The sequence below is a fragment of the Panthera tigris genome, chromosome B4, assembly GCF_018350195.1.
Source record: "Panthera tigris isolate Pti1 chromosome B4, P.tigris_Pti1_mat1.1, whole genome shotgun sequence".
NCBI classification, from domain to species: Eukaryota; Metazoa; Chordata; class Mammalia; order Carnivora; family Felidae; genus Panthera; species Panthera tigris.
In genome coordinates this window covers 133,731,426-133,758,049 of record NC_056666.1, presented here as the reverse complement: position 1 = coordinate 133,758,049, position 26,624 = coordinate 133,731,426, and the positions used below count along the sequence as shown (strand labels likewise).

Below are 26,624 nucleotides of genomic sequence, written 5' to 3'. Positions count from 1 at the left end.
GCACGGGTACCACCAGAACATGCAATGCAACTACAATGCACCACAGCTGCCCGCTAGGAGGCGGGCACCTGGCCTCGGAGGTGCCCAGGCCGGTCAGTCGGCTCGGGGTGCGTGTGCGCGCGGCTCGGGGCCCCTTCTAAGGCTGGCCTGCAGTGGTCTGCGGGACTTGTGCAAGCTGCCCGGAGCAGATGCAGAGCCCTGACCGTCTCTGGTTCACCTGGGGCTGGCAGAGCTGAGGACCGGCAGGACCCGGGACTCGGGGAACCCAGCAAAGGCACAGGTGGAAACATGCTCGCCCTGAGGACTCCAAAGGGGCCTAACTGGGCCAGAGGCCACGTCTGGGGAAAGGCACCGCTTGCCCGGTTTGTCTTTGGGACGGCCCCACAGGCCGGGCAAGCTCAAGGTGGGCAGGGGTGTTCCTACCCACCACAGCTGAGCACCTCCCCCTCAGATCCCCCTGGTAGGGGGCCAGATCAGCCCCCACTCACATGATTGAGGGTGAGGTCGCAGGTGGCCCCGCTAACATTGAGGCTGCTCCACAGGTGGCCACTGGCCCGCTCACAGTGGCAGAAGGAGCTTTGCTGCCCATCCGCCTTCCCGGAGAGTGAAGTGTGCATGGCTCTGCAGGTGTGGAAGACGGCCTTCACCAGGGGGCTCCTGGACAGTGAGAGGGAGGTGAGAGGCAAGAGGTCAGTGAGTGTCCCTCGGGCGGCATGAGGAAGAGCCTGAGCCGGTGACACATGGGTCTGTCCACTCACATGCGGCCACAATGGCTCCAGATCTGAGATGCCGGGGCCCTGAATGAGGGCGGGCTCCCCACCCCTACAGCCTCCTTCATTCAGGGAGTATTGATAGAGCCCCAGGCCTGGCGATGCAGCAGTGGGCAACCCAAGTCCCTGCCTGCAGGTGCTTTCGAGTGTGGGAGTCAGATAATAAATGCACTGAACACTGAACATGTAATGCCAGGCAGAGCAAGCGCCATGAAGGGAAGCTGAGCAGAGGAAGAAGGTGGCATCTTATAAGGGATGGTGGTCAAGGATGTCCTTGCTGGAAAAGTAACATTTGGGCAGAGATTTGAAGGAATAGGGGAGTGAGTCGTGTGGCATTCTGGGAGGGTTCCAGACAGAGGTGCAACATGTGCAAAGGCCTGGAGTCTCTGATGCGTGGGAGAATATCCAGGGGCCAGAGGCTGGAGGGAAGAAACCGGGGGGCAGCACAGGGAGGGCAGCTGCAGGCCATTCACGGCTGAACAAGGCCCTTCTCAGCCCAGCCATGGCCCCCCCGTCCCGCATCCACCTCGGACTCTGCTCCGGGATGCAGGCATCGGCAGACCAGCTCTTTTTCCTTTCCCCCTTCTGTGCCTCTGCTGACGTGGGTGCACAGGAGTGTCCTGTCTCACCAACTTGTCTCCTGAGACTTATTCCACTTGCTGTGTTCCTGGGGCTGCCTTCTCCTGTCCTGCCCTCTATAAGCCTCCTCAGGCTACCCACTGGGTCAGGCCCTTTGTACTCACCTCTGCTCCCCTCAACACCAACCTGTGGTTATGGGCCTCCCTCCCTCTGGCCCAGAACCCCTCCCAGTGAAGAGCTGCACTGGCTGCTTCACAGAAGCCACCACTGGTCTGGCAAAGGCAATGGCACGAGCTGCCCACAGGAGAGAGCACCTCTGCAGGTCGGGCCACTATCTATCTGCTTATGGCCACAACTTGCTCTCTTGTCTACTGCTGCCTCTCAGAGCCCAGAACACAGCTGGGCACCAAGGGGGCCCTCCGTTAAGTATCTACTAAATAAACAATGGAATCATGGAAGGGGGTGCAGGAGACCCAGGAACGGGGCATGTGGCCGAGAGTCAGGGATCAGACACCCAGCTCAACCACCAGGATTACCACTAAGGAGCCACCTAAAACAGTCATTCAAACAATTTGTGCCTCAGTTTCCTCATCTGTAAAGTGGCCATAATCCTACTTGCTGCCACCTGAGATGACATAAAGTATGGACTCCATTATTTGTGCCTGCTCTCTGAGGGGCCGTTCTCCCAGAAGCTGGGTATTAAGCTCTCCAGAGAAGAGTAGCTTTTTTTCATAGAGCAGATCGGGGAGAGACTGGGGAGGCTGGGGTGGGGGAGGGTTCGTTCCCACAGCATCATTATTCCCAAAGAGCAAAGGGTCCTTAGAGTGACTGAATTCAGGGGAAGGAATGTCAGCTGAGGGTCTTAGCTGATTCCAGGGCTCTGCTGCTCACAAATGAGGGGACTCTGGACAAATCTACCTGCCATGTCCTCAGGCACACTGGCTGGGAGAGTGTAAGGTGGGTGCTCAATGGTCAGGGTACTCAAAACTGGGTTACTTAAATGAAATTGGGGTGTGTGACCTGCCTTAGGGAACCTGCCGAGACCTACTTTTCTCAGCTCTTTCCTGTTCTCCTGGTTGAGAGTCTGCGTGACGGGAAATGTTCCGGCCTTGGGTCTGAGGACAAGAACTTTCTGTCTTGGAGCATTGTACAATTTCTCTGGAGTTGCAGAAGATGTTAGGGGCACTCAGATCCAGTCAGAAACAGACAGGGGGTTGCATGTTACTATGGGCCAAATGCCCCAGAGGCAGGCGTTGGGTCCCCAAAGAGGAATGTCAAAAGCTCTCTGGTTATGCCTCGTGCTAAAGCCTTTTAGTGAAGGGCTGATTGGGGCGGAGGGGGTGGGTGTTGACAGGAAGCTGAAAGGAAAGGGGGTACAATGCTGGCACGCGAGAGACGGGCCCTCACAAGCCCTGTGCTGGCCGTGAACCATCACCACGCGGCCTGGCTGCACCATGAGCTTCTGAAGATGCCGGGAGCCACACTGCTCTCCATCCCCATTAGCCTGTGGCTCCATGAGAATGGGGGACGAGGCCCCGGAAGTAGTGCTGGCAGCTGCTAGGACAACGCACGCAGATGGGCTTGCTTGCCATCGGTTTCTCCGTGCTGCCCTCTTCCTCCCTCTGGCTTCACCTCTCCATCTATTATGTAGTCCCCAAGCTGCGCAACCTTTCACCCGAATGGCCACTCTGCTGACGCACAGAAGTGAGCCTGGCACACCTGGGATTCCCCTGGAGAGAAGCCAGTGAGTGGCCAAGGAGGCTTACGCACTCTGTCACTTCCAGGGCCTTGGGGACACGCTCTGCTTCAGTAAAGTGAGCGCGCACAGCTGCGTCATCTCCCTGGAGCCAGCCGATGGCCATAGTGATGGCAGATGTCCACCACCGACAGATGACATCTGGACCTGGAACGGAACAGCACCAAATGTTACTCCAGCACCCACACACCTACGGAGCTCAGCCTGGCCGCCTGCACCTAGTTCCCATGTGCACGTGCCATCTGTACCTTCTGGCGATGGGCCAGGGGCCTTTGCGTGGCCCTCTCATAGAGATGCCGGTGGGAGCGCGAGCCAGCACGTCCTTTTGGAAAGTACTGGCAATCTGTATCAAGAGCCTTAAAGATGCCCACTCCTATTACTCTAGTAACTCTAGTAATCCCGTTTGGGGCAGTCTATCACCAAAAAAAAATGGCCTAGAGAAAAAAAGTACAGCAAAGACGTTCACTGTCATGTAATTTTTAAGGTAAGTGCTGGAAACGTCATGAATCTCTAATGAAGTCACAAAGAGTGGAGTTTCTCAAGTGTTTCCAGTAAGAGGCTGTGGTTAGAATCTTCAGTGTTTTCTTCTCAGAGGCTCAGCTTTCTCAGCTGCAGAATTACGGTGCTAGTGATCTCGCGATGCCAGGGGTGGTGGGGCAGGAAGTGGAAGCGTAAGATAAAAGGCAGAAGAGCCCGTGCTTTTCTAAAGATAGGCTGCAGGGTCAGGGGTCACGATGGGGTGGCTGCTTTTCTGGAATCCTTCCCTCCCTGGCGAGAGTGGCCAGAAGAGAGCCTGAAGGCCCCCCTCTCCCAGCAGCCTCAGAAACAGCTGCTGTGCTATCATCCTGATGGCCATCTAGGGACAGAAGCAAAGAATGTCAGTCAGCGGGCTGCACTGGCTCACCCAATGGGCAGCCGCTGAGCAGTAAAGATACCCGGATGAAAAGTCTCTTCAGCAGAGACTGTCAGACCCAAAAGCAGCCTCAGGGCCACCGTGCATCAACAAGTGAGCTCCTGGTGTCCGGACCACTTGTTGCCCAGTCTGGGTGTTTGGGAAAGTTCCAAGGAAAGACATTCACTGCTCATCGTCCCACTTCTAGGAGAATCTTTATTTCTTGTCCCCAGAACGCCACCCAGCAGGGGGTAACTGTGCGTTGGAGCCACGTGGGGCCATAGATACACACCTCAGATCCAGAGAAGATTCTCAAGTGAACACTCACAACTGATCCGGACCCGCTGGGACAAAAGGGCTGTGAAACTGAATTAAGCAACACGAGGCCTGAAGAGCCACCCTGCAAAGTGCTTACCAAGGGCTGACTTGAGCACGGAATTGCTGGAGAAGGGTGGTGTCACAATCCCCACAGAGTCCACAAAAGAATTAAGTAATTTCAGGTACTCCAGAGCATTAGAGAACTCACTAGAAAGAAAATAAACGGTTCCATGGTACATCAGAATGTACAGAAGGACCACGCTCATGCCTGGCTTCGGCGCTCCAGTTCCAAGACCCAATGGCTATATTGGCCTTTGCTCCCCCCCCCGACCCCAATCACACCAGGCACACCCTAAGCCCTGTCCCCAACACCACTGACACCATTCACAGTCTCCACAGGCTTTCATTCTTCACACGTCTGGGCTGTTCCAGATGCTCCTCCCCTCAAGGCCTAGTTCAAATGTCATCTCCTCCCACAAGTTCGCTGATCTCACCGGCAGAGCTGCCCTCCCTTCCCCGCTAAGGTGCACTCCAGTCAGGACCTGGGCCTTGTAGGAGAGTGACTCTGGCACCTGTCCGCCCCTCAGCTCTTACTCTGAGGAAGAAAGACTGTGCTTAATAGCTCTGTTAAGAATAAGAAATTGCTTGGCACGCTGCATAAAGGTCTGAGTCCCCCAGATGTCTGCCTTCTGCTCAGCCCTCCACATTCCATTCCTATGCCCTCGACAGGCCACCCCCCCTCCCCACTGCCAAAAGCAAAGCAACCTGATCACATCTCTGATCTGCTCCGAGAACTGCCTCTGCTTGGTGAAGGGATGGGGGAAAGGAGAAAGAGGGGGGAAGTGGCACACCCGGTATGGGAGGAAAGGGCACAGAGGTCAGGTCAAGGGACTCTTGTGAGGCTGCCAGGTTTGAGAAATACCCTGGAATCATTCGATTTCCCTACAGACCCCACACTAGGGATTGTTTGCTTCCAGGAACATGGGCCTCCAGTTGCCCCCAAGCTTCCTGGGCAGATGCCTGAGGCAGGGGCCCATTCTGGGGACATTACCAGCTCTCTTCTTCCTGTTCTCCCGCCTTCTTCTTGGCCTGAGGCTTCACCAACGACTCAACAGCTCGTTCCAGCAGGTTCTTGCAGAAGGCCTGGTGGACCTGGGCAATGGGGTCAGCTGAAGAAGAGGGGAGAGGCCTGAAAGGTTAGATGGTCTCATCATGAGCCCATCTTTGTCTTTGCAGAGAGAACAGAGGGTACTGAGAGGACCCCGAGAAACAGCTACCCGCTCTGAATGGGGATCGAACCCCCTTCTCAACCAAAGCCCACAACCACCTTGTTAGACAGTTGGAAGGCGGGGGGAGGCATGTGCGAGGGGTGCTGGGTCTCCTGGCACAGTATTCAGTACTTTCCTTCAAGGCTGGGGCTGCAAGCCTTATCAGAAAACAGAAAATGGGCAGGAGGACGGCCAGCTGAGAACAAAGTGGTAGCCGCTGCCCTGACATTACACAGAAGCCCTGCTCCTGTTTTCCAGACCTCTGCGGCCAGCGATGGTCTGGCTGCGCTGATGAAACAAGTGGCCTTGCAAAGCTCGCCACGGCTGTCACGGCCAAGTCGCCACTGGCGGGCCCAAAGTGGGGTGGCACCAGCCCCTCCCTCCCCTCACACGTACAGACACGGGGGCCTCCATCCGACCAGGACAGGGAGGCAGGACACTTCTGAGCACGTTCTGGGCAGTCAGGCCTAGAAACAGAGTCTGCACAAGGCGAGAAAGCCAGTGGAAGTCTGTGGTATAGGCCAAACAGACCGTGAGGATGGGGTTGAGACTTAAGATTGCTTTTACTTTTATCCTCCCTTTTTGATGTCGTGCACCGAAACTTCTTGTATCACACAACACAGTTGTTTTTTAAAAAAGGATAGCAGAAGCTCCCACGCACGCCATACCTGCGGAACACGCCGCACTCTCCCGAGGCCCCCACTTTCGAGAAAGGGGAAAGCACACAGAAAGCAGAAAGCCTACCGCTCGAGTCTGAGCACTGGGCGAGTCGCCTCCAATCACTGTCAAACACCAGGGACAGCAAGCCAGCCTCCCCTCTGATGCCTGGAGCCCTGTCCCTGCCACCACTCTAAGCACTTGCTGAGCGCCTGTCGCCTATTGTTCTCTAACTGCTCCGACCACGTCTGCTTTCCAGCGGGACCAGGAGGCCGGGGCCAGTGAGCAGCAGCCCCACACATCTTTTGTCTCCAAAGCACCCAGAACAAGGGCAAGAACGGCGTGACTGATGTGAGGACCACGGGATCTGAATGTCGGAGAGAGGCACTGCTCACCAGGCTTGGGACCTCCCTGAGCTTTGGGGAAAACAAGACTGAGACTACCTGTGTCCCCCATGCGTTTGGAGCACAGTCCCCCTGAAGTACCGGTGCCTCTCGCGGCTCTCCCAATACCCGGTGGCTGCAAAGGTGTTCTCACCTGGGTTCCTCTGGGCACAGTACAGACTCTCCTTGGCAGCCGACTTCACCGACCAGCTCCGCTCCATGAAAAACTTCTGGCCCAGGGGGTGGCAGAGCCAGCGCAGTGAGTCAGGGACAGCGCTGCGCTCGGGGCCACACAGGCTCTGGGCTCTGCTGAGGAAGTAGCTCTGTGGAAGGACACGGGCCAGGGGTAACACTGGGGTGGCGGAACGCTGGCTGTGGCCACCATGGGGCCATCAAAAAGCGCCACCGCGGTGGAGGCAGGCTGGGGAAAGGAGGTCAACAGGAGGGCCGGGACGCTCACAGACCTGGAGGTAAATGCCACTACTGTAACTAGGGCAAGTGGCTCTGGTGGAGCCGTCTGGACTTGGTGACCAGGTCCAACCTCCAGCAGGAGGGTTGGACAGGGCTTCGGGGCTCCTGTGGGGCCCCCGCCGCACCCTGCCCTGCTGGGTCTGCCTAATCTTCCTGGAAGCTCCCTCTGGCCCTGCTGGCATTCGACCTGCAGAGGCGGGGAGGGGGTGCTTCATCGAGGAGGGGTCGTGGAGGCCTCCCGGCTGCACGCCCACCCTCAGCCCTGTGAGCACCTGTGTCCAAGCCAGGCGGCCCCTTGGATCCTGGGACTTTTCTTATCGGTCATTTTAATTACTTTTGTGATATTTTTAGACAAAAGCATGTTCTGCTCTAATTTTTCATCTCTTTTACCTTTGAGTATGAAGAGTATTTATAGTAAAGGCACACAGCAAGTGACTAGTAACTGTTAGTTACACCATCATCACACTGGAAAGCACGAGAGTGAAGGAGTAGCCCTGAGGCTTGTCCCAGGACCCATGCAGGCATGCACGCCTGTGGATGATGCCTCTTCCCCCAGAGCTGGCCTGTCAAGGGCTTTATCTGGCCCCCTAAAGAGACCTGCACCCCAGCCCTAGATGAGCCCTTGATGTGAACACCAGCTGGTGAGGAAGGATGAAGAAAGACTTTGAAAGCCGCTTTGCTGGGCAATTCGAAGCCAGTGCCCATCTCCCCAGCCCCTCCTCTGCTGCAGGGGAGCATCACTCTAGGTCCCCAGGAATCAGAGTTGCAGGCATTAGGCTGTCTACCCATGTTTTCAGAAGTTCTATCACTTATCGAGTGAGGATATTTTTATTCCAAAACCCATGATTTCCAACCCACAAAACCACTCGGTGCAGGCTAATCTGAATGAAGAGCTGAGCAGAGAAGGATAGGGGGGAGGGAGAAGCATAAGACCCAGAGCTCAGGGAACCTGGACGAGGGGCTGCTGGGACAGGCTCGCAGATGTAAACCTTCATACTTCCGCCCTGGCCTCCACAATGAGGGCAGCGCCTCCTTGTCCAGTTCAGTCTGACGGTTCTGACCTTTACTGGGCTCTAAGTAGCCATCAGCTAATATAACGGCTTCAGAAGACTTGAATGCCAGGGTCAGAAATAGCACCACCGAAGTGCCACTCAGGAACACAGACTGAAATGACAGACTCTCTTGGGGGGGGGCGGGGTGGATCTGGCGATTGCTGTCTGAATCTGAGAGAGAATGACCTGGTCAAGCTGCTCTACAGATATACTTGAAGACTATCACAGCACTTAATTCACTGAAGTCTCCGGTCACGGAGCCAGCAGCACTACTGGCCTTTCCTCCTCTTTGCTGGCCGCCATATACGAGACAGGATACTGGAGGACACACGAAGAGGCACCCCTACGACCTTCTCCCGACTCTCAACAAAGCACTTGCTGAATCTGAGCTTGTAACTGCAGTGGAGGAGCCTGAATGGGACAGAGGCTGGGGGTGGGGTGGCGGCAGTCCCAGCGCCTCTTAAGTCAAAGAACCTTCTAACAGTTGCCTGCTAAGCAAGGGAGCACGAGAGCTGCTCCAGGGGAAACGGAAAACAACTGTTCCCTGAGAAGGGCCCAAACGTCAGCAAAAGAAGCAGAAACAAAGCCTGGTCAGGTTGCTCTGCAAGAGGAACCCCGAGAAGCCATTTAGAAAATCATTAAGTTAAAATACATTTTTAGGTTCGATTCTTTTTTGAAAATTTTTTTGAATGTTTATTTACTTTCGAGAGCGAGAGAGAGCACATGCGTGAGAGCGGGGGCATGAGTGGGGGGAGGGGCAGAGAAAGAGGGAAACACAGAACTAGAAGCCGGCTCCAGGCTCTGAGCTGTCAGCACGGAGCCCGAAGTGGGGCCCGAACTCACAAACTGGATCATGACCTGAGCCGAAGTCGGATGCTTAACCGACTGAGCCACCCAGGTGTCCCTAAGCTTAATTCTTGAGAAAAACCTTAGTTGTAAGAAATTTCACTGTGTGTGTGTGTGTGTGTGTGTGTGTGTGTGTGTGTGTGTAAGCTGGAATTTGGTGATTTGAATTAATAAGAAATATAAATCCTGGGATACAGTCTCCACAGCATAATTGCTAGAAGGAAAACTAAAAAAATAACTTCTGTTGCTCTTCAATTTTCTTGGCATTATCACCTTATGATAATTTCCCTAAATTTTACAGACACCAGAATCTCCCCAAGCTGCGGGTGTGAGCCCCCTCCCCTCTAAGTCATCTGCTAACTGCCAAGCTGAGCAGCTGTGGCTGGAGACTCAGAACTGCTTAGATCCCAAGAGCCACCCTGTGCCACCCAGCCAGTCCCTGTTCCACAGTCCTCCCACACCGGGCTCCCCCTATGGTTCTCAAACTGTGTGCCAAGGCACCCTGAAAGCAACATCCTGAACTTGGGAGGGGCGCCACCGGACATGTTACAGGGGATATTTTCTGAGGTAAATACAGCCATGCTCAACACAAGTCAGACACCAGGTAAAGCAGTAAATGGGGGTAGTTGGAAGTCTCAGTGGGAGACTGCACGACCTTCCTTTGGATGATATCACACCTTTAAGAAGCTGGGTTTTTAGAGGCTGTTGTAATAAAAAGCAAGTGCTGCATGAAAATCACTGTGGAACAGGAGACGAAATTGGTGGTGTTACTCTGATTTCAAAGTTTGAGAAGGTATGTGGTACCCAACAGACACATGTACCCCACTAGTAAGTAACCATGGTTATCAAGAATAAAAATATTATTTCCTTGGGGCGCCTGGGTGGCTCAGTCGGTTGAGCGTCCGGCTTCGCCTCAGGTCATGATCTCGCGGTCTGTGGGTTGGAGCCCCGCGTCGGGCTCTGTGCTGACAGCTCGGAGCCTGAAGCCTGCTTTGGGTTCTGTGTCCCCCTCTCTCTCTGCCCTCCCCCACTCGTGCTCTGTCTCTCTCTGTCTCAGAAATAAATAAAACATTAAAAAATATATTATTTCTTCTTTCAATTTTGTGTATATTTTTTAATGGCTACTAAATTGTTAAGAGATAAATATGTATCAAGATATCAAGATGTCTGTACCTAATGAATTAAATGGAACTGTTAGGTATTTCTGGGGCGCCTAGGTGGCTAAGTGTCAGACTCTTGATTTCCACTCAGGTCATGATCTCGTGGTTCATGGGTTTGAGCCCCATGTCGGGCTCTGCACTGAGTGTAGAACCTGTTTGGGATTCTCTCTCCCTCTCTCTCTGCCCCTCCCCAACTTGTGCACGCTCTCTCAAAATAAATAAACATTAAAAAAATTAAACAGAACCGTTAGGTATTTCCTTTAGCCCAGGGAACCATGAAAAAATTACTGAGACACCAAGGGTGCCATGAACTGAGAAAGATTGCAAACCTCTGGTCTAAATCATTTTCACAGAGGCCAGCCCTCCACCTGCCTTCAAAGTCTGACTCATTTGCTAGCTAAATATATTTGGCTGAATTCAAAGCTTCTTCTTCCTCTTTAGGAGAGTACTATCTGGGTCTCCTAATCTGTCCCCTCCCAAGAGAAGCAAACAGATGAAAGGGGCAGTTACCTTCCTAGGAATCAGTTCCTCTCCTCTGCCCACCTTACTGAAAATGCAAATTTGGCAATACATCAAGTGTTCCAGATATTTTTGGCCTTTGAGTGAGTGTCACCATCTCTAGAGATTTAACCTCAAGAGACACTTCTACAAGTGGGTGAGGAGAGTGTGTGACGACTCTCTCTGCAGCACCAGAACCGCAAATCCTGGAAACAACCCCAGGGCCCGACAGCAAACGTGCCGGGGTACCAAGTCCCCCGGCGGAATAAGGAGACAACAAAGAAAGGGGCCCAAGACTTACCGCTTGGTTGAAAAAAGCAAGTGGTAAACTAGGGTTTCTGGTATGATCACACTAAGTAGATTATAATGCATATATATATTAGTACATGCAAGAAGAAAATTCTGAGGAAGTACACATCACATTGTTCACTGCTTGTCAGGCATACCAAATCTTTTTGAGGATGGGGCCTCATGGGCGGGGGGGGGGGGGGGCGGTTTAAGGGAAACACTTTCCCGATCCTCAGCTGCCACACATACACCTTCCTCAAATGGGCTGAGTCCCTCTAAAGGGTAGCTGCGTCTTGGCAATAAGGACAATCAAAACCCCAGAGGGACTTCTGGGATGACAGGATGATCCTAAAATTTATAGGGGGAGGTAACACTAGTCACTAAAGCTAGAGGGCTGATACATGCAGATATCAGGACATATTAGAAGACTCGACCATTAGGGGTGTGTGGTGTTGTGCAATGGAACAGATCAGAGCATCCGGAGGCAGACTCGTTATATACGGACACTTGATTTATGAAAAAAGTACCACTTGGTGCAGAGCAGAACGGACAGTCATTTTAATAAGAGTCTGGGGCAGGGAGACATTCAAGTGGAAAAAAAAAAAAGTAGCTCTTGCATGCCTACCTCCATCTCATACAAAAAATCAACTCCTGATAGATATGGACTTGGATGTGGAAAAAAAAAGTCCGGTGTCTCGCAGACAACAGAGGAAGGTGTCTTCACAAGTGAGACAGGGCAGAGATTCACTGAACAGGACACAAAGTGTATGTAACGGAAAAGACTAATCATCTGATTTGACAAATATTCAGAACTTGTGCTCATCAGTTGACAGCATTTAGAGAGAGACTAGGCAAGCCCCAGAGGGAGAGAGATCCATACAAAGCACACATCCAACAAAGGTTTGGAGCCAGAACAAAGAACTCCTTGAATCAATAAAAAGACCAGCATCCCAAATAAATAGGTAGGACTCTTCTGTGGTTTTCACAAAAGAGAAGATCCAAATGGCCAATGAAAAGGTGCTCAACATCACTAATCCCCTGGAAGTTACAAGTGAAAACTATCAGGCACCACCAGAAGGGCCAGAGATGACACTATCCTCTGTTCGGTGGGGATGTGGAGCTGGAACTTTCTTTCATACACTGCTGGCGGAGTGGCAACTGGTACGTCTGCTTTGGGAAACCGTTAGGCAGCGTCTACCAAAGCTGAACATCCACGTGACCGCTGACCTAGCAACACCAGCCCTAGAAATGCAATCTCACGCTCACCAAAAGATGAATGTTCACCGCGGCACTATTCCCAATAACCAAGGACAGGAAACAACTCAGCAGTCCATCTATAAGTCTAGTCATAGAATGGAATACTATAAAGCAAGGAGAATAGACCATCCATAACTATATGCAACAACACATATGAATCTCACACATGACACTGAGCAAAAGCACATACTGTAGGACTCCCCTCATGCAAAGTTCCGAGGCAAAACATGCGAAGTGATCAGGATGGTGATCACTCTGGCTGGAGAGCTTAGGGGTAGGGGTAGTTTGCTAACTGCAAGGGGGCCCAAGGGACACTTCTGCGGTCCTGGTCATGTTCTGTTCTTGATCTGTCTGCTGGTTTTATGAGTGCATTCACTCTGTGCAGTCACTGAACTGTGCGCTTATGATTTACGTACTTTTCTACATGCATGTTATACTTTAACAAAAAGTTTATAAAGGGGCGCCTGGGTGGCTCAGTTGGTTAAGCATTCGACTCTTGATTTTGGCTCAGGCCGTGATCTCACAGTTTGTGAGATCAAGCCTCAAGCTGGGCTCTGTGTTGACAGTGCGGGGCCTGCTTGGGATTCCCTCCCTCTCTCTCTCTCTCTCTCTCTCTGCCCCTCCCCTGCTCATACACTCTCTCTCAAAAACAAATAAGTAAACTTTAATAAAAGTTTATAGAAATAACAAATTAAGAGGCAGATTAAACTATGGTGACCGAATTCAGAATAATGGTTATCTTTGTAGGGGGCAGTGTGAGTGAAAGCCTGCAAAAACTTCTGGGCATGATGGGAAGTCCTACTTCTTCTTTTTTTTTTTTTTTTTGAGAGAGAGAGAGAGAGATCACACAAGTATGAGCGGGGGAGGGGCACAGAGGGAGGGAGAGAGAGAATCCCAAGCAGGCTCCATGCTGTCAGTGTAGAGTCTGATGCAGGGCTCAATCTCAGAAGCTGTGAGATCATGACCTGAGCTGAAAACAAGAGTCAGCACTTAACTGACTGAGCCACCCAGGCACCCTCTTCTATTTTTTCAAAGATTTTATTTTTAAGTACTCTCTACACTCAGCATGGGGCTTAAACTCACAACCCTGAGATCAAGAGTCACATGTTCCACCAACTGAGCCAGTTGGGCACCCCAGAAGTCCTACTTCTTGGCTCTGGGCAGTTGTTACAAGCTGTAAATTAAAATGTGCACATTTTTCTGTATGTGCATTGTATTTTGATAAAATTAAGGTCTTCAAAACACCTTTGGGGGGGCACGAAGTTACAAGTGTGATAACATGCCTATGTTATCAGACATTAGGACAAACAAATGGAATAGGGAAACAGCCTGGCTGATGCCTCCTGCTCTTAGCCTAGATTGGCCTTGCCCGGAAATGCCACCTTGACTTGTCTGAAGACTGGGTTAAGAGCCCAGTGTGTTCTCTGGGCAGCCAAATAAGCCTTGCACTCACCTACTGTCCTTAAGGCCTGTTCCTTGTCTGAATTCCCTGCCAGACTGTGTGCTCCCTGAGGACAGGGCAAATGTCTTGCTCACTGCTGCATTTCCACTGCAGAGGATGCAGCGGACTGAGCAGGGACTCAGTAACGTTTGCTGAATGAACATGTTATCTAGGGTCACTGAGACAAGACTGAGACACAGAAAGCACACTGGGCTTTCCCATGCTGTCACCTAGACTGTGGTGACACACTTCAGGAAACATCAGTGTCACCACAGGGCACATTCCTATTCATCAGCTCATCAGTGTCATTACTGAGATATGCCAACAAACGGAGATGTGATCGTTCTGTTCTGAACACGGCTGATGTATTCGGCAGCCTACTCAAAGCGAGCACCGAATAAAACATGCCTGTTTCTGCTGGAGTAAGAAAGCCTGAGGTCAGCAGATGCTGTGAACTAGTTGATAACAAGGACTGTGAATTGGCCAACTGTGAATTCCCAAGGCTGGCCCCATGCCGGGCACAACGGAGGCGCCTGATAACAGCAGTTCCTGCCCTGGGTCTGACCTGAGTTCCTTGAAGACGTGCACGGTTTCCCATTTCTGGACTCACAGTGCTGTGATTAAGGTATGTAATCACTACCTTCCTTTGTGAATAAAAACACCAGGAGACACAACCAGAAAATTTCAAAAATCTTTATGACCACAACGGGGCGCCTGGGTGGCTCAGTCAGTTAAGCATCTGACTCTTGACTTTGGCTCAGGTCATGATCTCATGGTTTGTGGGTTTGAGCCCCATGTTAGGCCGTGCACTGACAGCGCACAGACTGCTTGGGATTCTCTCTCTCTACGCCACCCCCCTCTCGCGCCTTCTCTCTCAAAAATAAACTTAAAAAAATTTTTTTATGACCACTTGAAGAGCAGAAGTCATATATTTAACCCCTTGAATTCAGGTCACTCTGTATCACTGAGTCCGTCTTACTTCAGGTGCCAAAATGCCCCACTTATGCTTATAAGAGCCGTAAGGGTTTGGGGTTTTGTTTTGTTTTTCTTTTTTTTTTGGCAGGGGGGTCTGTTTTGTTCAGTGCCATAAATATTTGTGAAATAGCCTAGTGGATGAATACCTACTCCTCTAGATAGTCAGCACCCAAAGGCAGACCCACACCCGTTTCTGCATCTTAGCTCCTGGCTGGGGAAGGGCGCCTAGTGCAAGTCTGCAGAGGGGACCTGCAGGGTACTCACCGCCAGGAAGCCCAGCTTGCCCCCACAGCGGGTCTTGAGCCCCATGGCAGCAGTCAGATGGATCTCAACCAACATGCTCGGCGGGACTTTTTCTTCTGCACACTCAGCCAGGTTCACGGCGCACAAAGCCATGTGCACATCCGAACAGGCAGATCCTGCAGGAAGCTTCCCTGTGGCAGGCAGACACAGACGCTGATGTTAACACATTCCTCCAAACCAAGGTTTTCTCTAGTGCAGTCAGAGTGAGAGCGGAAGGACTGAAGACAGTACTTGGGCTCTGCCATCAGATGGTCCTGGATGGGATGCTAGGCTCTGCGACTCAGTAGCTCCTTTCTACCTCATAGGTTCCTTTCTACCTCATAGGTTCCTTTCTACCTCATAGGTTGTTGGGGACAAGAGAAAATGCATGTTAAGTACCCGGCACATGGCACATGGGACGTATAAATGGGAGCCACTGTGACTGCAGGCTGTCGTATGGGACTCGGAGATGTGCACTGCAACATTTTCCAAACAGTGCCAACAGCACAACCATGTTATGCTAACACACCCTATGCCTCCAAATATCGGAAGAGGTGATTTTAAAAGAATCTACAGTATATAAGCATGCATCTTTTTGAGGGAGAAGTAACCTAAAACAGCCAGGACAGCCAGACACATCACGGGTTAGTAGGTGGAAGGCTAGGAAAAGCTTACTACACCTCCCATATGAGGGTCGCACAGCTCACATGGTGTGACCTTGAAGTCACGGGCCAAAGTGTCCTTGCACAGGCACGGGGGCTCATCAAGGCTGCGAGGCTTTCATGCTGTTTCTTGCTTTGGTCCACACTACAGGGCTGGGAGGTGGCTAGGGCGAGCAGTCCCCTCGTTTTGCGAAGGGAGGCTCAGCTTCAGGGGTGGCCCCATGTCAAAGGTCCAGACGGTGGCCAAGCCAGGCCTCCTGACCTCATCAGCCCCACGTTCTTCCCACGGGGCCACCCTGCCTGCCCCGTCTTTTTATCAGCCCTTACACTTTGTTCTGCACAGGCATCGGGTGTTGGTCTCCCTCAAGAGGCACAATCTGGCTTTCTCTTTTCAGGGGAGGGAGGATGGAAGCAATGTGGGGACCATACTTTAGTCACCTGTCCTCTCAGTGCCTTGTATAAAGCCAGGTGCACAGAGCATTCAGCAAATGTGGAGGGAATGAGTGATGGGAACTATCCCAGCTGGTACAGTTCCAGCCCCCAGGTGGGGCTCCTCCCTGGGAATGTCCTTCTGCCTGGAAGGCACATCCCCTTCCACGCAGCTGGCGTCCTCTACGCATCCTGCCATGCAAAGCCAAGACTTTTCAGAAAGCTTCCTGAAACCCTCCTCAACAAGTACCCCCTCCCTCCCGCCTCCCGACCGAAGCCCCATCCTCTGCTACCACTACCACACTAAACTGTCATTCACTTGCTGACCAGCCTGCCTATCCTTAGAGCAGGAGTCTGTTGAAAGAAATAAATGACATTCCATTGAATCTAAGATGACATCAATTTTAAGTTTACTATTAATTTTAGGTACCACTAAGGAAAAAACAGTGCCAATTCACCCATTCCATATCTCTGTGATTCCATATCACTGTGTAAATAAGGGACACAACCCAAGGGTAGAGATGTTAATGTGAAAAAATGTGCATCTTAAACTGATGAGCTGCAGTAACTAGCTATCTTTACAGCCATGAGTGTGGGTGGAAGGCCTGTCTAACCATTCGAGAAAAGTAGTGTAAAAAGGGCTTCAACTGGGACCAAAAACTGGCAAACCAAGCCAGGGTGGAGACGGCACGGGGCACCTTAAGGCCAGCCGGCAGCGGTGGCCGCACCCCCCGCCTCACCTGTGATGTGCAGCTGGTGCAGCCTGTGATAGGCCAGGGCTGCGTCCCGGGCGCTGGCCTTAGCTTCGTCCTCGAAGCCCGCTGCAGTGGCTGGGGTGGCCCGCCGGCGCTGGAAGACCTTCTTGAGCAGCCAACGCACCAGGCGCAACTTCTGCAGGCTGTAGCGAATCACATTCCAGGAGAGGCTGCAGGCCAGGTCCAGGCGGGAGGTGGGCAGCGCCCGGCCCAACACTGACAGGCAGGTCTGTAGATTGGCCGCGGCAGCCGCAAAATCCCCCTAGAAAGCAGCAAGAGGTATAATGTTCGCTGGCCTTGCTGTGGCCTTTTTATTTTGCCTTACCAAAAACTTACCCTCCCTTCACTCCCTAGATTATCAGAGTAAACAAATCACTAGGAACCTTATCCCCCAGAAAGAATGATTGCTGACATTTTCATATGTTTTCTCCTGGCTTTTTTTTACTAAATTGGGATTGTACTGTGGTCCATCTATGATCAAATACTATTCACAAATTCCCGTAGTAGTTTTATACGTAAGATGATAAAATGGATTTAGATGATCTTTTAGGCTTTTACGTTCTCAAAGTGTGGTTCCTGGAGACAAGTAGCGTCAGCCCCTGGGATCTTGTCAGAAATGAAAATTCTTGGTCCTCCAGCCCCACCCTCCCCCACCTATAGAAACCGCCTCTCTCTGAGAACCCCCGCTTTAGACAAACACATGGCAAAACTACTGTAACCAAGGATCTGGATGAACTACTCTTTGCCAGCCTGAGAGGTTCTAATGGAGAGTCTATGGCTCTGTATTGGAAGACCTCTTTCTGTCTGTTTCTCTCATCAATGGGAAACAGAACGAAGCCATCCTCTCCTTTCCCGTGTCCTGCGGTGAGTACGACACCCGTATCTCCTCCCTGCACCATTATGGGAAGTGGATCGGGACAAAGGGAGCACCCTCTCCCAGCTGATGCACAGCTTCTAACACACTCTGGTGTGTTAGAACACACCTGCCTCCTGGTCCCTTCTCACCCCCAGGGCCCGCTCACGGCACTTCAAGTAACACCGCTCAGACAGAGGATCCCACAGCTCCAGGGCTCCCGACCCTGGAGTCAATGCCACATCATTTCCATTCCGCTTTACGGCTCAAATATTTCCCAAGTCAGTCTTTCCTTTCCATTCCAGGTTCTTGCCACCTCTCGACAGGTCTATTCCAGGAGCCGCGACCCTGCCTCTGTGTATTCGGTGCCCCCTCCTCCCAACCCCACACTTCACACAGCTGCCAGAATGACATTCATTAAACACAGACCTGAACCTGCCTTTAAGACACACATCTTGAAATGCTTTTTTTCTGGGAATAGTCCCGCTTCAAGGGATAGGCCCCCAACAACCACATCTACATTCCAGTACCCACAGCCCTCGGCATGGCTGACAGCTCCAGGCTGGTCAATCAGATTCTCTCTTGTGGGCACTGCAGCCCGCAGGAGGGGAGGGTGGCCTGTAGTGTACTGCAGCCAAGGACTGTTCTGCTTCTGGTGCCTCTGACATGTGACGTTTAACTCTTCCTTTGATGCTGTGTGTTGCCCCAGAATCCTCCCCATAAATTTTCCTTTGTTGATTTCTATTTTTTTTTTACTTAAAAAGAATTTTTTTCTTTTAATGTTTACTTATTTTGAGAGAGAAAGACAGAGTGGAAGTGGGGGAGGTGCAGAGAGAGAGGGAGACACAGAATCCAAAGCAGGCTCTAGGCTCTGAGCTGTCAGCACAGAGCCCAACATGGGGCTCGAACTCGTGAACCATGAGACCATGACCTGAGCTGAAGTCGGACGCTTAACTGACTGAGCCACCCAGGCGCCCCTGCTGATTTCTATTTTTTTTTTTTAATTTCTATTTAAAAAAAAAAAAAAAAATTTTTTAACGTTTATTTATTTTTGAGACAGAGAGAGACAGAGCATGAATAGGGGAGGGGCAGAGAGAAGAGAGACACAGAATCTGAAACAGGCTCCAGGCTCTGAGCTGTCAGCACAGAGCCTGACGCAGAGCTCGATCTCACGGACTGCGAGATCATGACCTGAGCCGAAGTTGGACGCTTAACCGACTGAACCACCCAGGCGCCCCTATTTTTTTTTTTTAAATGTTTGTTTACTTCTGCGAGAGAGAGAGAGAAAGAAAAACAGCTCAAGTGGTGGAGGGGCAGAGAGAGAGGGAGACACAGAATCTGAAGCAGGCTCCAGGCTCCAGGCAGTCAGCAGAGAGCCAGATGCGGGGCTTGAACCAACGAACTGTGAGATCATGACCTGAGCTGAAGTTTGATGCTTAACTGACGGAGCCACCCAGGCGCCCCTCTTTATTGATTTCAAAAGAAAACATTCAGCTAATTTTCCTGCTCAAAAACCTTCCTGGTTCTCCTTGGGAAAAAATCCCCAAATCAGTTACTAGTCAAAGACCTCTCCAATTTGGGCCCTAGATACACTTCCAGCCTTAGCCCTCACCTGTCCCGGACATATCCTATAACTCCAGACATACTGACCCACCTGCTGGTCCCCAAATATCCCATCTATTCAAGACTTCTCCACCTGGAAGGTCCTCCCTCCCTGACCACTCTCTGCTCAGGTCCCAGATTCCCTCGGCCAGAATTTGTCCTTCCTGCCCCAACCCCCGCAGCACTTTCTTCTTCCTCTGTCACAGCACAGACTGCAGATCCACCCATGTCCACGGAATCACTGACACATAGGTGTCCTCTCACCTGCTGCCCTGTGACTGTCAGGGGCAGGGTCCCGTCCTGCTCTTGCCACCCCCAAGCACCCATGACAGGATTTTATACACTGGCTACTCAATGTAAGTCACTGAGTTATCAGCTGAGCCTGGGTGAGGAAGGGGAGAGGTGGACGGCAGGACTCACCCTGGCGAGGTCCAGGTCTGCCTGCTTTCGGTGCCTCCAGAAGGTGACTGAGGAGCGTGAATGTGGCCGGATCACTGGCTCCCCGTGGACCAGCAGCTTCACAAAGACGCTCAGGACAATCACACCATTCACCAGCCATAAGAGGATCGTTGGCATCATCCAGTCAAACCAGCCCCCGGAGCCTAAAGAGGAACATCTCAGCTGAGCCAGGAGGAAAGGCCTCCCAGAGCAGCCGTAGGGGACCGCAGGGCACCTCGTGAGCCCCAGCATTTGACAGGTAAGAGCCTTCTACCTCACTTTCAGAAGAAGTGTGGATGACAAGACTGCTTCATTTAGTAACAATGTCTAAATGCTTTAGGTAGGGATCGCTATCAGCAAATCTGGGACAGTTCTGTAGCCTAAACAGGAACCCTGTAGCCCTTGTCATTATGGAGCTGGGTGCCACAAAAGTCTGTGTTAGTTAAGGTGGGGTCGGACCACTGGTTTCATGACTCAGGCAAAAATATCACATCTTCCTTCAAATAGGTATACCCCCATTTCCCTTATCCCTGCCCCCATGACAACAGCAGTGTGGGTTCCTGATTTGTTCTGTTCTTACTGAACTTGGGCTTGCCCTGCTACTTCCAAAATGTGACTTATGCCAGTCCCTACCAGGCCTGCGACAAAAGCCCTTCGGGACCCCATGAATGAGCAGAGCATTTTGCACACGCAGGGCCCATCTCCTGCCACGGCAGCCCACCCATGCTTTGGTGGCACGAAGGGCCCTCTACCTACCTGACTCAAGGGACAGTATGCTGCGGCTGGAGCCAGAGTACGGGTGCTGGTCAGAGCTGGGGGCCCCTCTCCACCGCAGCAGGGCAGTCAGGGGGTTAAAGGAGAGGCACAGGAAGGTGAGGACACACAGCAGAATTCGAGAGCGGTCCACCATGCCCAGGGCTACAGGAGGAGAGTCCGGCTCATCTTTGACCTTCAAGACAGGGGAGAGAGATTGGAATGAACATCACATGGGTTTTTGCAGCATTTTACTAACATTTATATATGTACTGGAATCAGACTGGGAGATTTAAATTTAAGACCACCAAATCAGACAGGAATAGAGCCAGGAGGCAACTAAGAAGTCCACAGCTCTCCCACTGCTTCTCAAACCCTGGCACGCTCGCCCTCTTGCCACCCGAGACAAGGACATGTTCTGAAGACCAAAGGTAGAGGAGTCCTACTTATAAAACAGAGCTCTGTCACAGAAGAGAACATTATGCATGATTTTGTTTCTGTAGAATTCCACAACGGACAAACTCATCGGAAGTGGCAGAAAGCAGATCAGTAGCTGTCTGAGGCTGGAAGGGGTTGTGTGAACTAACTGCCATGGTATATGAAGGGGCTTTGTGGGTGATGGAAATATCTTGATTACAGTGATAGTTACATAAGCGTCTATACTTGTTAAAACTCAACAAACTGCATGCAGGTGTGTTTTACTGTGTGTAAATTAAACATCAGCACAGTTGATTAAAGGTGTCCAACTTCAGTATGGATCTGCTTGCGGGAGTCTGCCTGTTGTAAAAGCATCATGTTGCTTTTCTTCCCTCCCCATTTCACAGAGGGACAACTGGAGGCAGAGGCCTGCCTGCCCGGGGAGCCTTCCTCTAAGGGAGGAAGCCTAGAGCCAGAACTCCCTGGATCCCAGAGTGCACATACTACACCACTCCTTTTCGATATTTGAAAGCCATCTGAAAATGTCCTCTGAGGACAGACACCTAGCTAATTCAGTGTATCTACCATATGGTCTTTTGTTATCAAACAGAATCACATTTATGAAATATTTCAAAACTAGAGCTCCGTCAGTAAAATCAAGTACGTGTTACTACAACAGTTTGATCAAAAACTTAGGCTACAAGGGAAGTTTGCGCTTTCGAAGTCAGAAATTGCCAATGGTCTCCGCAGGTTCCCCAGGCTAGATCATTAGGCTCGAGCCTCTTTTGGCTAATTCCATTAAACAATTGCCAGGGGCTTTCTTTGACAATTAAAGGCCCTGGGTTGGAATGTTTTTTGTTAGATTGCAAATTGTAATCATTTCCAGAAGAGGACCCAGAGGCAGCCTTGCCCTAAACCAACTGAACAACCTCAAAAAGTGGTCTTGCCAGGCCCATTATGGGCGAAGGATGTAATGAGGTGCCTCCGGCAACTCCTCGTGCTGGCGTGACAGCTGCTGTGTGTTCCCATTCTGAATCTGGCCCTTAATCCTCTCAGATGGGCTCTTTCAGCAAGGACCAGTTAAGACCAGACAACACTGAACCAGTTAAGCAGATTCTGTGGGGGTGGGGGAGACAGGAGGACCTGACTAATTTCATTGAATTCCTGGTCTTCTCCAGCCCCGGTCCTCTCAACACCTGGCCTGGCAGCTTCTTCCACAATTAACTCAGGAGAGATGGGGAAGATCCCAGGATCAGGGGATTTCAGAAGCTCATACCTTTGCATCATCCAACAGAGGGCTTCCTGGCTCAGAGTCGATGGAATAGGGGGAGAAGCCAGCCTGCGACCCTGAGTCAGAGGCCGGAGGGGACATCAGAAGGACATTCTGATTAAAGTCATCGATCTTCAGCTCCACATCATTGTCCACCAGGCTGCCTAGGTCGATGCCCTTCAGGAGCTCTGCAAAGAAAACCACATCTGGCAAATGGTCTGTTTCTACAGAGCCCCGCCTGGGCCAGGGCTGGGCTGGGTGAGGGGCACATGGTCCTTGCTCTTGCTTCACCTCTGAAGGCACCCTGTACACATCAGTGGGTCCTCCCCAGTGCCCAGCACAGGACTTCTACAACCGGAAGTGAGCTTACTCACTGTTTTTCTGATTTGCCAGCTTCAGCACCATGTTCTCCTGGCGCAGTTTATGATTAACCTGCTGCAGGTATTTGATGTAGTCAATGGCCTTCCTCAGGACGCCAGACTTGTGCATCTGGGAAGGAAGATGGGTGAAAACACAGTGGCATCGCTGCAGGCTGCAGAGCGAGAGGGGAGAGACCCAGAGCTCATGGGGTGAAGGCGTGGCTCCAGGTTCAGATGCTGCCTCACTCACTGGTTAGCTGTGCAACCCAGGACAAGTTACCCAACATCTGTGAACCTCATTTTCCTTGTCCTTAAAATGAGGATAATGATAATATATGAATCACAGGCTTGTAGTGAGGGTAAAATGAGATAATACATGTAAAGAGAGTAGCCCCTGGTCTGATGCATAGTGACACTCGATAAATAGAAATTAGCTAGTACTCCCACTTCTTATAATAATCTTGGAACCAAAACAAAACTTTATTTTTTTAATTTTTTAAAATGTTTATTTTTGGGAGAGAGAGCGACAGAGACAGAAAGTACGAGTAGGGGAGGGGCAGAGAGAGGAGGAGTCACAGAACCTGAAGCAGGCTCTAGGCTCTGAGCTGTCAGCATAGAGCCTGACGAGGGGCCGGAACTCACGAACCGTGAGACGACGACCTGCCGAAGTCGGATGCTTAACCGACTGAGCCACCCAGGCGCCGGGAACCAAAAGACGTTAAAGAAAACAAACGACCAAAGACCAGAGCATTGCTGGATAGCTACCTTAAGTAAAGTTATATTAGTACATTTCAGATCTATAGGCTACAAGGAATATAAAATTTTCTTTCAAAACAGAGATGAGGAAGCAAAAAAATAAATAACAAGAAAAATAATTTAAAAAATAGAGATGAAGATAAACAGATAACAGGTTAAAAAAAAACAACAACAACACAAAACACCTACACGACAGAAGACACATTCATTGAAACGCCAGAAATAATGAAAAATCTATTTCCTCTATTTGCTGTTAAAGACCCAATCTCCATTTCGTCTCCTCCCTCAAAGGTACGGTATTGCTAACCACCCCTGAACACAATTAAACATATGGTGGCAACGCCACCAGCCGACTCCACGGTACACACAGTCCTGCATCTGCCTGCTGGTGAGCAGGGGGCAGTCCTCTGCCTGGGCTACAGGGACCCATGATCACTGCAAAGCAGTCTCAAAGGTCTAGGCAGGTCACTGCCTTTCCAATCCCCAACAGTTCCCTTATGTTGGTTAATATTTTATAATCTTGAAAAAACCCCAAGATGCTTTAGTTAATAAGAAAGCACCTCTAAACCATCCCTACGTTCACTCACTGGATCTGGGTCTTCCAAAATTCCCACAGTAAAGACCAGTGGAGGGCAAACGGTGGGACATGAAATACCATTTTGCTTGGCACCTACCTTGGCATCCGTCCCCATGACCAGGTCTTTCAACTCGATGATTTTGTCATTGATAGAGGAGCGATACCGCTTCTCAATGATGTTGTGAGTCGTCCGCCTTTCTCCTTCTTTGGGGGGCTCCAACTGCTTGACTCCCCCCGGTACCTGCTTAATGGGCACTTTCTCTTGCCCCATCATCACAGGCATTGTGGTCAAAATGGTCCCATTGCTGCCCACCAGAGTCTAGAACAAGCACAGACACGGGGCAGAGTTACCCCGTGGTCAGTCTGAGTCAAGCAACTTCACAGCACAAACCTGCTGGCCTTGGCCATGTGGCATTGCCTGGTCTGACCCCTCTCCTCAATTAAGTCAGGCCCCAGGAAGCTGCAGGAGCCCTGGTACCTTACTTACTAGGCCCCTTTCAGAACCACTGTCAACAAACCACACCACAATAGGATTAACATGGATAAATAGGTTTCAACCTTTGATCTAGGGGTACCCGAAACAAGTCATATGATTTCTGCCTTGCGGGCAAACCATTAACCACCTCTGAGCTCGCATATAAGGAAAACTTACTCTTGGTGTGGGATACATCTTTTCCTTTCCTATGACAGTGCAGTCACTTGCTGCATTTCCTAACATAATTTGGCCATCAAAATGCACAAGGGCAGAACTGACAGAGCCATCCTATTAGATAAGCAGGCCAACTGTAGAGGCCTTCCTCCTTCCCCCTCAGCTCTGCTTTCCTCTGTTTCTATTTTTACTAATTTTAGTTTTATCTTCTTCACTAAACGACCTCAATATCCAAACGGCCAATGAACAAATAAGAAGCCACTCAACTTCACCACTCATTAAGAAATAATTCACACGTAATAAAAAACACACATTTTAAGTGTGTGACGGAGTTTTAATGTTTGGATACGACGTGTAACTAAGATAATCCAGACCAAGACACAGACCATTTCTATCCCCTTAGAAAGTTCTCGTGCCTCTTTTCAGTTTCGCCTGTCCCTTCTCCCTCTTGCAGTCACTGCTCTGACCTCTATCGCCACAGCTTAGTTTTCCCTCTTCTTGAATTTCATGTAAATGGAATCATCAGCATGAATTCTTCTGTGACAGGCATCTTTTTGCTCAACACACTGTTTCTGAGGTTCGACAGCTGTATGTATCAATAGCTCTTTCTGGACGTGTGGGCTGTTTCCAGTTCTTGGCTTCTATGAATAAAACTTACTTCCAAATTCTGATCACCTTTGACTCTATTGGACTCTCCTGCCGCAAGATGCTGAAAACAGCTGTGGCCCTACAACCCAAGGATGGGTGCCTTCCATGTCCCTCACCTTGGAGCCCCTCCCTGCCTGGTGGGCCTGGGGTCCTTCAGAAGCCAAACCGCCATCAGCAGGACCTAAGAGTCCTCCATACTGATGGCCCTGTATAGAGGTGCTGCCCAGGAACCGGGAGTTAAAAAAGACTAAAAGGGGGTATATTTGCAATGTGACACATTCCATGGAGCTTCTGCACCTGCCCACCCTGTGTAGAGGCTTTGTTAACATCTCTGAGGCCTAATGCCTCCAAGAAAGGAGGAAGAGAGGGGAGAAGGGAGGACAGGGAGGAAGGCAACTCTTACTGGTACTTGAAGGGCAGCTGTCTGGATGGGGGTGGTGAGGGCGGTGAGGGCTGGGTTCTGGACTGCGGCCATGACAGGGCTGCCATCTGTCTTTAGTGTGGTCAAAACAAGGGAATCTGTCTTGATGATCTGAGGCTGTACCAGGACCTGGATGGAGAATGAAGAAAAGGAAAAGGAAGGCAGTATTATTTTTCTATTTTGCCTTACTTTCTTACTACACAGAGACTCCCTCCGGGAAAGAATGAAAAAATAACATGTTCCTAAAACTGAGAACACAACTTGATTACTGGGTTGAGACGGAGAAAGGGTATAGCTAAAGAGGGTCCTGGGTTTTAAGGGTGAAAGGCTTCGAAGACGGCAGTGCCAACACCTGGCAGGGGCAGAGTGGGGGGTGGTGGAGGGGAGGGAGGTCCGATTTTGGACAAACTCAGGAAAGCCAGGAACATGGCTGAGAAGCAGAAAGGAAGAGCCTGGATTTTTTTTTTTCCAAAGATTAATTAATGACCTTGGTAATAAGAAAATATGGTCCACTATGATACATGACTCAGAAATACCTTAGCACACCTCTTTCCAGTTTTACACCCATCGGATGCTTAAATATCACAATCCACCTGCATTTACGGAGGCTGTGAGGGCCAGTCTACACCTACAGATGAGACCTTAGCCAGGTCTCCATTCTGAGCTCACTGGTGTCTCACAGGGCCCAGGCACCCCAAATGCTGCTCCCTTACACTCCGCTGATCCTTCTGAGTATGTGGACCACACCTTCAACCAAAGACCAGCCCCAACCGGTGCCTCCCTGGGTCCTCACCAGCCACCTACCGGGACCTGCTGCACCTGGGGGGCAGCAACTGTCTGTACCGTGGCCGGGGCGAGGGTCTGCAGCGTGCCATTGGCCGTCTGCGTCAGCACCCGCTGGGCCTGCACCGTCTGCACCTGCTGCTGGATGGTGACTGGCTGCACCTGGGAGGATGTCACTAGGCTTTGGACTTGAGGCTGAAGGACTTGGGAGAAGAGGAGGGAAAAGTCACATGGACGAGAAATGCACTCTGTTGTCACTGTAGCTGCAGTAATAACCGAGGACAGGGTGCCTCAGAACGCTCCCGACTCCCCACCTGCTGCTGAAGAAGATGTGCACGACCATTTACAAGCTAATCTAG

At 51.0% G+C, this 26,624-nt stretch overlaps 1 protein-coding gene across 1 annotated transcript in view; it reads right to left on the bottom strand.

The window, feature by feature from the left end:
* Positions 1-26,624, bottom strand: part of SREBF2 (sterol regulatory element binding transcription factor 2) — a 58,105-nt gene that overhangs the window by 5,826 nt on the left and 25,655 nt on the right. The window contains 14 exon segments of the mRNA XM_042993391.1: positions 489-657; positions 3,120-3,252; positions 4,413-4,522; positions 5,367-5,484; positions 6,778-6,946; positions 14,876-15,045; positions 16,725-17,001; positions 19,615-19,796; positions 20,389-20,581; positions 22,079-22,260; positions 22,447-22,561; positions 23,862-24,083; positions 25,465-25,611; positions 26,287-26,468. Coding sequence (XP_042849325.1) covers positions 489-657; positions 3,120-3,252; positions 4,413-4,522; positions 5,367-5,484; positions 6,778-6,946; positions 14,876-15,045; positions 16,725-17,001; positions 19,615-19,796; positions 20,389-20,581; positions 22,079-22,260; positions 22,447-22,561; positions 23,862-24,083; positions 25,465-25,611; positions 26,287-26,468 — 2,369 coding nt within the window.